The 12,232-nt window shown below is 41.9% G+C and overlaps 1 protein-coding gene across 1 annotated transcript; it reads left to right on the top strand.

Annotated features, from left to right (window-relative positions):
- Positions 1-1,074: 1,074 nt before the first annotated feature.
- On the top strand, positions 1,075-10,378 carry mcfd2.L (multiple coagulation factor deficiency 2 L homeolog; the record flags this gene model as incomplete). Its single annotated transcript, NM_001114786.1, is given in 4 exon segments — positions 1,075-1,094; positions 6,688-6,858; positions 8,106-8,262; positions 9,564-10,378. Coding segments are annotated over 3 exon segments (447 nt in total). The 3' UTR covers positions 9,696-10,378.
- Positions 10,379-12,232: the final 1,854 nt, after the last annotated feature.

Below are 12,232 nucleotides of genomic sequence, written 5' to 3'. Positions count from 1 at the left end.
TGTCGCATATCTATGCATAACCTGATTTTACCAGGCTGCTTTGGTTTAGGTGCAACAACAATTGGAGTGACCCAGGGAGTTGGGCCTTCCACTCTTTCAATAATGTCAAATGTTTGCAGTTGCTGTAACTCTTTCTCCACCAGCTTGCGAACATGAAAGGGAATGCGTCTGTGAGGCTGAACTGAAGGTGGTATTGACTGATCAATATGAAGTTTCACCTGTAGCCCCTTTAATTTGGATGTTTATGCACTATGTCTGGAACATGGGGTTCATTTACGCTGCTCATTAGTGTAACAAGACCTAAGGCTACTGCACTGCTGCAGCTAAGGAGTGTGTCAGCAGCACATTCCACAACATAGAAAGAGTCTCTTCCAGTTCCACAACACCCAGCACTGGGATATCACACCAGGGACCTGTAAAGAGGCATAATTACGTTTTCATCCCTTAAATTAATGCCCTTTTTTATGCAAGACAGAACTTTATTTGCTTAAGTGGCGCTGAATGACAGAGCATTTGTTTTCTAGATGGGGTCAGCGACCCCCATTTGAAAGTCAGAATAAGAAGCAAATAATTCAAACTATAGAAAAGCTAAAAAAATTAAGGCCAATGGAAAAGTTGCCAAAAGTAGACATTCTATAACAGACTAAAGGTGAATTGAACTGTGACCAGCGCCTTTAACACGTCTTTCTGTGAATATGCTGCAGTGAGACATAAGGAAGGCCAGTGCAGAGTATGTATAGTACGTGTCTGAATCAATGGTTTCCCTTTGGGAGTCACATGCTCACTCTCTGAGGCTCAAGAGAAAAGAGATCCCTAAGCAGAAGCCAGTGACAGATTTAGAACAGCACAGTGACACTCATCATTCCATTTCAGGGCGGCGCAGGCGCATTCCACCGAAGACATTAGCAGCAGAGCTTCGAGTGCAGCCTCCTAGCCAGCGTAACGTGTATCGATCACTCTTTGCTCCATTATTCTGCCTGCAGAGTGGGCCTGGGCTGAAAAAGCTTGCTGAGAGGGGGCGGGACTTGTGCTGGAGCCGGCTGATCCGTAGAGTCGGTGTTTGTCAGTGAGACAGTAGAAGAGCTGCCGGGACGGTGAGTGAGAGCGGGGCAGACACTTACATATATTATACACAGCTGTCTTTATCTGCGCTGAGACCCTGTGGATTTCTTCTTCCACTAGTTGCGGTAAACTACAACTTCCAGCAGCTTCTGCGCGGCATTCTGGCAGCTCTAGTTCAGCCGTCACGTGCTGCTCGTACTTCTGTGAGAGCTTGAAGAAACCTTAGTGCCTGGAGCAGCTCTGGAGGCAGTGAGTGTGTTGTGGTTGATGCTGGGAGTTGTAGTTCTATGCACAGCAACTCCCAGAACCTTCAGGCTGTCTGCCCAATTGTCAGGTGCGGGGGAGTCACTTCTCCCTATACAGTATTTTCTTTTCATGTTGTTATTTCAGTCTCTTATTCAAATCAGTGCATGGTTACTAGGGGAATTTGGACTTTAGCAACCAGACGGCTGAATTTACAAACTGGAGCGCTGCTGAATAAAAAGCTAAATAACTCAAAACTCACAAATAATAAAAAATGAAAACCAATTGCAAATGGTCTCAGAATATCACTCTCTACATCATACTGAAAGTTAACTCAAAGCGGAACCAACCCTTTAAGTTAACGTTTAGTAGGTTATAGAATGACTAAATCAAAACAACTTTTCAATTGGTCTTTATTTTTTTTAATTATTTGCTGCCTTCTTCTGACTCAGCTTTCAAATGAAAGTCACTTACTGCCATCTACAAAGCAAGTGCTCTGTAAGGCTACACATTTATTGTTATTGCTACTTTTTATTACTCATCTTTCTATTCAGGTCTCTCCTATTCATATTCCAGTCTCTCATCCAAATCACTGCATGGTTGCTGGGTATTTTTGCCCCTAGCAACCAGACTGCTGAAATTACAAACTGGAGAGCTGCTGAATACAAAGCTAAATAACTGAGAAACACAAATAATAAAAAATGAAAAATATCTCAGAATATCCCTCTCTACATCATACTAAAAGTTATCTCAAAGGTGAACAACCCCTTTAACGTTATTTATAATATATCTTTGCAACACAAACAGTCCATGTTTCTCTCTTTCTGGTTCTGACTCTTGAAACAATGTAACAGGAGTCCCTTCTCTGGCAGGTCTGTTAATCAAGTTTGGTGTTTAAATACATTGTTTCAAGTCAGAAGCCGTTGTGCCAAGAATATAAAGACAATCCTGCTTTCAGTAGCAGTTAAAATAGTCTGTAAATGTGCGATGAATGTGTATTGGAAAAGTTGCACTCAGTTGCATTTTCTTTCATTAGGCAAATGGGTCGAGTTCCCCTTTACAGTGCAATTGGTAGAACACTTGCTGGGCTTAAAGGGGTGGTTCACCTTTAAGGTAACTTTAAGTATGTTATAGAATGGCTAATTCTAAGCAACTTTTCAATTGGTCTTCATTTTTTCTTTTTTATAGCTTTTGAGTTATTTGCCTTCTTCTTCTGATTCTTTCCAAATGGGGGTCACTGACCCCATTAATAAAAACAAATGCTCTGTCAGGCTACAAATGTATTGTTATTGATACTTTTAATACTCATCTTTCTATTCGGGCCTCTCCTATTCATATTCCAGTCTCTTATTCAAATCAATGCTTGGTTGCTAGGGGAATTTGGACCCTAGCAACCAAACTTCTGAAAATGCAAACTGGAGAAGCCTCTGAATACAAAGCTAAATAACTCGAAAACCACATATAATAAGAAATGAAAACCAATTGCAAATTGTCTCAGAATATCACTGTCATACTAAAGGTTAATTTAAAGGTGAACAACCCCTTTAAGAAAGCAATAACATGTGAACTTTTAGAAAGAAATGAATGCATGCAAAATCAGTAATACATGCAAGGCTAACATTAGAAATCAGGGTGTCCCATATAACAACATTTTCTGGGCCCCACCCACCACCACTGGTCCCGCCCCAGACTCCACCTCCACCACAGCATAAAAGCCACACGAACATGGGCGCTAAAACATGAACACTATAAGCCCATTGGTGGCCAGGGTCCCCCATAAAAGTTTTTTTAAAAAAAGCTAATTGTGGTCAGGGGTCCCCCATTAAAGCTTTGGGGCTTTGACTTTGTCTCGCCCACTCTGAAAGGGGTGGTTCCCCCTTAAGTTAACTTCTAGTATGTTACAGAAATTTTCAATTGGTCATGTTGTTTAATTAAATTTTTTTAGCTTTTAATCATTTGCCTTTTTATTTTGACTCTTTCCAGTTGTCAAATGACCCCCATCTATAAAACAAATGCTCTGTAAGGCTACAAATGTATTGTTATTGCTACTTTTTATTACTCATCTTTCTGTTCAGGCCTCTCCAGTTCATATTGCAGTATCTTGTTCAAATCAATGCATGGTTGCTAGGGTAAATTGGATCCTAGCAACCACATTGCTTTAATAGCAACCTGGAAAGCTGCTGAATAAAAAGTTAAATAACTCAAAAAACACACATTTAACATCCCCTAAATTAAAAAGGTTAAGCCCTTGTTGTCATTTTTCCCCAGAAATGTTTCCAAAATGGCAAATGTTTCAGCCTTAGAGTTTGACGTGAATGCAGAAATTGTTCTAACCCCATGGCAAATACTTGCAGCCGGGTCTCTCCTAAACCAGAACCAGGGAAATCCACAATAAAAATTTTATTTTTTGGTTTATCACGTGAACACTTATAGGCGAACAAACAAACTTTTCTCCTAATTCTGTTTTTCTCTATAGGTTTCAATAGAATTTCCATGCGATAGATAATGGGATATATTTTTCTCACTGAATTGCATTTGGCTCTGTGGGACAGTCTGGAATTAAATCACGAGATCATTTGAGTGTGACCCGGTGTCTGGTAAAAGAGCTGGGAATCATTAGCCAAAGCAAATTATGTAGCAAATGTTTGTTGTTTGACTGTGAAGGTTAAACTACAGTTTGTGTAACCTGCCCTATGACTTGTCTCCTTATCCACATCCCCAGGTGACTGACACTGTAAATATATATATATATATCGGAATACAGGTATGGGGATTCATTAACCGGAAACCCATGATTTAGAAAGCTCTGAATTACAGAATGGCCATCTTCCATAGTTTCTGTTTTTTATCCAAACTTTTAAAAATTATTTCCTTTTTCTGTGTAATAATAAAACAGTATCTTGTACTTGATCCCAACTAAGATATAATTAATCCCTATTGGAAGCAAAACCAGCCTATTGGGTTTATTTAATGATTAATTTATTTTCTAGTAGACTGAAGGCATGGGCTGGCTTTTTTAGATGTTTTTTTTTTAGCAAAGTCCAATCTAGCCTTTCTATTCTTGATGCTTATGAGTGGCTTGCACCTTGCAGTGCACCCTTTGTATTTACTTTCATGCAGTCTTCTCTTTAGGGTCAGTCCACACGAGCAGATTTGGGGAGATTTAGTTGCCCGGCGACTAATCACCTCTTCATCTGAGCGACAATCTCCCTGAACTGCCTTCGCGTTTCTTCCCGTCCGCTATAATGAAAAGTCGCCTGCGCTAAAACACACGCGGCACTTCATTTTTCGAAGTCGCCCGAAGTTTCCTCACGAGGATCCCAACTAATATATAATTAATCCTTATTGGCAGTGTCGGACTGGCCCGGCGGGACACCGGGAAAATACCCGGTGGGCCCCGACCCTTAATGGGCCCCCGCCGGGCCAGACACCTCTCCAGATAGCTTTAAAAAAGTTTCCCTCCCGCAGCGCCGATCAGCGCAGCGCCTTCTGCGCATGCGCCAGGCGCCTTCACGCTAGCGCGCGAAGCGGCGCCTTTGTGTGCGCGCGCTCAGCGCGTTGCAGTAGGGGTTGGGGGGCGGGTCGGAAGGGGCCCTGGACAGTAGTCCCGGTGGGCCCCGGGCCCTCCAGTCCGACCCTGCTTATTGGAAGCAAAACCAGCCTATTGGCTTTATTTAATGTTTAAATGATTTTCTATTAGAAGTCTGTATATAACCTGTCTAAAGCTCCCCATAGACGCGACGATTCTTCTTGCCGAACGACTGATTTTAGGGAAGTTCAACCAATCCTTCGAAATTATTGCGCGGTTAGTGGGATTCGAACGATCGTACATCTTACGATTTTTTGGCCGACATCTGTCAGGAAATTGATCGGCCTGGTCAAAAAATCTTTGTCGGTCCCAGTGCAATCTATCTATGTTTGCAGGGCCAAGCAGGCAGCTCCCCTTTGTTTCCCTGGCAAATTGGTCTTTTTAGTCGATGGTCAATTCGTACGATCGTTCCGAGATAATCGTGGTCTCACGATGACGACCTGATCTTTTAAAAATCTCAACATCTATGGCCAGCTTTACTGCAAGTTGATCCAGAGAAAGGCAAAAAACCCATCTGAAGCCTCTCCAATTTGCCTCGGAGGGGGAAAATTCCTTCCTTTACTCCAAAATGGCAATGGGACTAATCCCTGGATCAACTTGTACTATGAGCTATCTCCCATAACCCTGTATTCCCTCACTTGCTAAACACCATCCAACCCCTTCTTAAAACTATCTAATGTATCAGCCTGTACCACTGATTCAGGGAGAGAAGAGAGAGAGAAGTTTCCCTTTAAATTGAGTATGTTCTAAACATCTCTTTATCTGGAGTTCTTTTCTAGTTTTTAGACTTATTAGCTTTCCCATTTTTATCTCTCCAGCCTGCAAGTGCAAACTCTCTCTGGGTGTCTGGGTCACTAACCCAGGTAGCTGTAGACAAATTAACTCTTAGGAGCAAATTTATCAAGGGTCGAATTGAAAATTTTTTTATGGTCAAAACTGTCAAATTCGACTAGGGAGTTATTCAAATTCAATTTGAGTTTAAAAAATTTGAGTTTTCAAGATTTATCATACTCTGGTCCTTTAAGAACTCAAATTCGACTATTTGCCACTTAAAACCTGCAGAATTGCTGTTTAAGTCAATGGGAGAGGTCCAGGGATCAATTTAGAGTTGTTTGGAGCCTTCCTGACATTTAAGTTTTTTTCGGCATAAATACTCGAATCAAGTTTTAAAAAATAGAATCAAATTCGATTTCAGTTTTCGGTCGATTCCATTCATCCGAGTTTAAAAAAATAGATTTTTTAAATAAATTTCAATTGGTTGAATTTCGAATTTATGGGAGTTTTTAAAAACTCACATAAATTCGAAATTCGACCTTTCATAAATGTGCCTCCCGGCTTTATTATTATGAGTATTCTTATTTTCATAAACTGAATCTTTTTTTTTATTTATTTTTTTTTTTTATTCAGACCCTTTCCTTTCCGTTATCCATTCTGACTTCCATGGTGCTGCCTGGTTGTTAAAGGGGTTAAGCCCTAGCAAACAGACAGCACCTTTTAAAAGTAAAAAACAAAAATATGAAGAATAACCCCTTTATGTGATAAAAGTATTCCCAAGTACAGTAACCTATAGCAACCAATAAAATATCTGCTTTGATGCAGGAGACCAGTAAATGCTGCCATCAGATTGTTACAAGTGATCGGACCAGTATTAAACTTTGAATTTCTTATAATATTGAAGGTGGCAGTAGAGTTACTCACTCGTGGGTTCGTCAGTGACGGTGTTGATGGTGGAAATCTGATCCTGAGGTTTTTGTAGGAACTGTGTTGACTTGTTGTTCTTGTTCTTATGTCAGGAGGTTGAGAATCATGGCTTCCCACAGAGCCAGTACCACGTCTGTTCTATGCTGCCTGGTATCTGCCCTGTTATTCTTGTCCGCAGTGGCTGAGGACCATCTACACCCCCATGTAGAAGAGGGGCACCATGGGGGGCCTCACTTTGGAAAGAGCGTAGTGCAAGACAAAGAGTAAGTATCATCCAGCAGAGGATTCTTGGATCATACAAACAGAATGCCCAGATGGAAGCCATTGGCAGGTCACGTTTCATTAAGCTTGTAGCTGATCTACAGCCGGCTTGCTGGCAGTGATGGGAGTTAGTGTTCAGCTACATGCTGAGGGACACACTTTTTTGTTCTTCTCGTGAATGCTAAGTGTGGCTATTCCAAGGTATTACTCCTGGGGATTGTCCCAGCCTACTAGCCCATAGCAAGCCATCAGATATTTACATTATTCCTATGCTGAGAGGTTTTCAGACCTTTTGTGTCCAGGCCCCAATGCATGGTCCAATATTTGCTAAGGTTCCTTAGCTCACAGTAGGGTTATACGTATATTAGTACTGGGTAGCCACCCTATTATAGTTCTGAGATAGACAACCATTATTCTCCAAGTCCCTTCCTTATGGGCTTTTAGGTTGGTTCCCTTCATTGTCTGTCAGTAGCCTGATCCCAGTGGAGTGGACCCTCAGGAGCATGATCCACATGAAGGAGGCCCTCAGGAGCCTGATCACATGGAGGCGACTGTCAGGAGCCTGATCACATGGAGGCGACTGTCAGGAGCCTGATCCATGTGGAGGGGAGCCTGATCCCAGTGAAGGGAGCCCTCAGGAGTCTCATCCACGTGGAGGGGGCCCTCATGAGCCTGATCCACATGGAGGGGGCTCTTGGGTGCCTGATCCACGTGGAGGGGGCCCTCGGGAGCCTGATCCACATGGAGGGGGCCCTCGGGAGCCTGATCCACATGGAGGGGGCCCTCAGGAGCCTGATCCACATGGAGGGGGCCCTCAGGAGCCTGATCCACATGGAGGGGGCCCTCAGGAGCCTGATCCACATGGAGGGGGCCCTCAGGAGCCTAATCCACATGGAGGGGGCTCTCAGGAGCCTGATCCACATGGAGGGGGCTCTCAGGAGCCTGATCCACATGGATGTGGCCCTCAGGAGCCTGATACATGTGATGGGGCCCTCAGGAGCTTGATCCACAGGTAGTGGGCCTGGAATGCTGCAAAAAGTGGAGCTGCTTACTGTAGATATTTGAGCTCTATGAAGGAGTTTGGTGCAGGTTGAGCCTCATTTGACCTTTTAAGAGGAGGGGGCAGGTCTAGGTGGGTAGATGGTGCCCCTATCATTTCTGAAGGAAGCCCTGTTCCATGGGAGAAGGTGAGTGTTTATTTCACTGTGTTTGAGACTGTTCATTTGAATCATTGTTCTGCACTCCGCAGTCACATCATGGAGCATTTAGATGGAGTTGTTGAAAAACAAGAAGCAGAAATGTCACCACAAGAGCTGCAGCTTCATTACTTTAAGATGCACGACTACGACGGCAACAACCTCCTGGATGGGCTTGAGTTAGCAACTGCCATTTCTCATGTGCATAAGGTGAGCGTAGTGTATAATGGCAGTAAGTATCCTGCAATATTCTTGCTGAACCACATTGAAAGTGTCGCTTTTCTGTAAGTTAGAAGTTAAAATCTAACCAAAACCCAGATGGCATCTGTGTTACTGAATTACACTTTATTTATGTTATTGTGGTCATAGCTTTAATGCCATTCTTCACCACCGATGAAAGAAATTAATTGCCAGCTGTTAATAGTACTATTTCCTGAAGATTCATTCAAAAACTGAGGACACTACTGCTGTATTCGTGTGGATTGGGAAAGCCAGTAGCCAACCCCCTCCTTCTCCATAAATGCAGAGATCATCAGTTGGTATGGATTATGCCACACAGGGCTGCCCAGTATTTGCTTTCTCCCATCTCCACCCAAAATCACTGCTTCGGCCTGGGTGCAGACACACAGATCGGATTTCGGCACCAAAAAAGGAATCAAAGGGGCTGTTTCTCGGCCTGTACTTATATGCAGGCCAAAAATCATCCTTTAAGGGTCTGGCCACACAGGCAGATTCGGAGAGATTAGTCGCCAAGTGACAAATCTCCTCTTCTTCGCCTCGACTAATCTGCCCGATCTGCCTTCCCCTGTCTTCCACTGGCTAAAATGAAAATCGCCTGGGGGCAGGCACACAGAGAGCTTTGTTTCTGAAGTCGCCCGTAATTGCCTCACGAGGAAACCTCGGGTGACTTCGGAAAAAGAAGCGCTCTGCGTGCCTGCCCCCAGGTGATTTTCATTTTAGCCGGCGGAAGGCAGGGGAAGGCAGATTGGGGAGATTATTCGATGTGAAGAAGAGGAGATTTGTCGCCTGGAGACTAATCTCCCCGAATCTGCCCATGTGGCCAGACCCTTAAGGGGAACTATCGCGAATATAAGCCTCATCACAGCCTCTTCCCAGAAGACTAGAGGTCATTATGGCAGCAAAGAGAGGAACAACTGGAATGAGATGTTGGACAGGCAGGTGTTCATATTGGTTTGTATCTCAGGTATTTAAAGGCACCTCTCAGTTTATTTTTTCAATACTTCCAGGTGCCTTTTGGTCTATTTCTTGAGTCCTACAAGGCGTCTTTAGGTTTAAATCATTGGTTTTTATCAGTTGAGTCTATATTAGCCACCTCTGGGTCTTGTACTCTTGCATGCTCTTTGGATTATCTCAGAATTTGTGATCATTTGAGGCTTCAGTGTCCCCTCTAAAGTAGAATCAAAAGGTTTTTTTTAACAGGTATGCCAAGAAATCGTCTCGAAGACTGGGCCGTATCAAAATCATTACTAATGCTACATTTTGCTTTTCAGTCTACAGAAGAACCAGCTCAGACGATGAAGGAAGAAGATCTAATTAATCTAATCGACGATGTTTTAAGGGATGACGATAAAAATAACGACGGCTATATTGACTATGCTGAGTTTGCACGATCGATGGAATAGAAACTGTGAATTTTGCTTTTTTTTTTTTTTGTTTTGTTTTGTACCAAATGTGACTGGAGAGAAATGTGATTGGGTTTGTGCTGCTGTCGATTCGTCTATGTGGCAAATCATATGGGCGTCAGTAATTTATATGCATTGGCATTCAGCATCTGTTCTATATGTTCAATGTATGTTTGTTCCCTGAAATGTGTGGGTAAATGTGTATAGTTTTGTGTTTGGCATATTTATATGAAAGGTTGTGCAAGTTCCCCTTCCCCCCTTCAAAAACCTATGTGCCTGGTTCTTATTGGGCAGGCTTGGCTCCTGATTATTTTTAATACATTTTCCCTTCCATTGGGGAATAAAGCATTAGGCTAAATGCATAAATTCAAAAACAGGTATGGTATCCATTATCCGGAAACCCGTTATCCAGAAAGCTCCGAATTATGGAAAGGCTGTCTTTATTGATTATAATCGATTTCCATTTGTTTTATTGGTAATATAAAAGTGGTGCAAGGGTCCATATAGTCACAGGGGCTTCTCCAACGTCTTGTTCCCCCATCAGATATTGCAGTTTCCATTTTGGGAAAGCTCTGCTCCTCGCCCCACTGTTTTCAGTATTATATTGAAGGATTTACATAATCTTCTCTTGAAGGGCCACTAAAGCTAAAATACAAGTTGCTCCTATAAACATTTCTAATTAAGGACTTTAGAGATCATTTATGATTTATGGCAGGATAGGGTGCGAATTGCAAAAACATGGCGGCCATGTTTTTCACACTCTACCCATTACCCCATGCCATTGGTTGTGAGCAAAGGTCTTTTTTCTCCAGAATGGAGTCCTTTTCAGTTCCTGTGAATACAGTACAATATTTATAGGAGGTACATAGGTGTCGCCATGCTGCCTAAAACTTGTCACGTGCCTAAAAGTATCAAGTGTTCTGTGTAATATCCACCTAAACCTGGCACTGAGCAATGCAATATACTTGGCATGCCTTGCCTGTCTTCCATTGGACTTTTGTGAGGTTACCATTAACCCAGGAGATGCCAGAGATGACTTTATCCTCCCAAGCTGTTCAATCTGTTCTAGAAGACTAGACCGGTGACATCTGAATACAGCTGCTCTGATGTTCTTTTGCTTAGGAATAAAATTAGAATCTTTGTCAAATCTTTCCTAAGCAGAATAACATCAGAGCAGCCTCTTTCTTTCTCCTGACAACTTCCTTGACTACTTGGTGGTCAGACTAGTCAGAAACTGAGCAGCAGGTGGCGCTGTTGTAACAAAATTCATTCATATTAACAGAACATATTTCCCTTAATATCTTGGGGGAAAAAGAAAATAAATAATGAATGTAAATTGCAAAATTTCTTAGAATAGCACTCTCATCAATTTTACATTCACTTATTTTAAAGGTTTACTTATCCTTTAAATAACCTACATGTTATAAGGACTAATGCAAGTTTTTATTTTAGCGGGGGCACTGCTAACTGCTATACATATATGATTATGTAAATCCATCATGTAAAAGTAAGTGTTAGACTAGACTAGATAGTATTATAATTTATATAGTTTTTTGCAAACTGTGATGTCACTGTTTGATGATGATGTCATTCTGTGATACATGTAAGGCTGCCTGTTGGGGACATGATCGCTGTGTGTATGTGTGATTAGCTCATGTTCACTGTTCAATTGCCTATGGCTCTATCTCCCGTATGTAGAAAGAAAACACCTTGTTTCAGTGCCTTTTTATATACAAAGCAAACATTTTGATACAGTGCTTGTGTTGAATGAGAATCAAACAATACCTTTAATTAAAAAAAAAAAGGTGCATTTGTTTATGAATGAATTTTGTCTACATTGAATAAATATATTGAATCCTCTTCCATGTTAACCTGCGGCGACAAGAGGCTGCCTCAGGTTAACCTGCTACTCGGCACTGCGGATTTCTGCGTTGTCCTCTCAAGCTTGCGGTGCTTTGCTCTACGGTTTTGAAACCATACCTGCAAAGTTTTAAAAAAAGACATTTTCATGTTAAATTCTCATTTTCCAACATCCAAAATGTACACGTTTAAAGGAATTGTTCACATTAGAAAAAAAGTGTAATAGAAAGACATGGGTAGCAGAGAAGATGAATAGATGAACTAATTTGGAAAAACAGAAAGATGAAGAGAAGGAGCAGAATGGGGCAGGGATTGGCAAAAGGAAAGAGATGCTGATAGTGTTGCATGGGTCGGATGGGCATGGTTACTGCTGTATGTCATATATTGTTATGGGACTGCTACAGGGGTCTCTTCTGTACCTAGTAATGATCCTGGTACCCCAAAATACATGCAGGATCCTAGTATCTGTGCTTCACCTGGATTATCCATGGGCAGGAATATTATTTATCAATCATGGCAGTGGATTTATGTTGCCAAATATGTTGGTGTTCTAAGAATACATGTCAATAATAATACTTTATAAGATTTTACAAGATTTTAGGAGTGAGTCATACATCACCTTACTGCCCAGTTTCATTTTATTTCAAAAAGTGAAAGCAAATGTCTCGTGCTGGTGT

The sequence above is a fragment of the Xenopus laevis genome, chromosome 5S (genome assembly GCF_017654675.1).
Source record: "Xenopus laevis strain J_2021 chromosome 5S, Xenopus_laevis_v10.1, whole genome shotgun sequence".
NCBI lineage: Eukaryota > Metazoa > Chordata > Amphibia > Anura > Pipidae > Xenopus > Xenopus laevis.
Note: the sequence above shows the minus strand (reverse complement) of the source record. Positions and strands in the feature narration are given on the sequence as shown.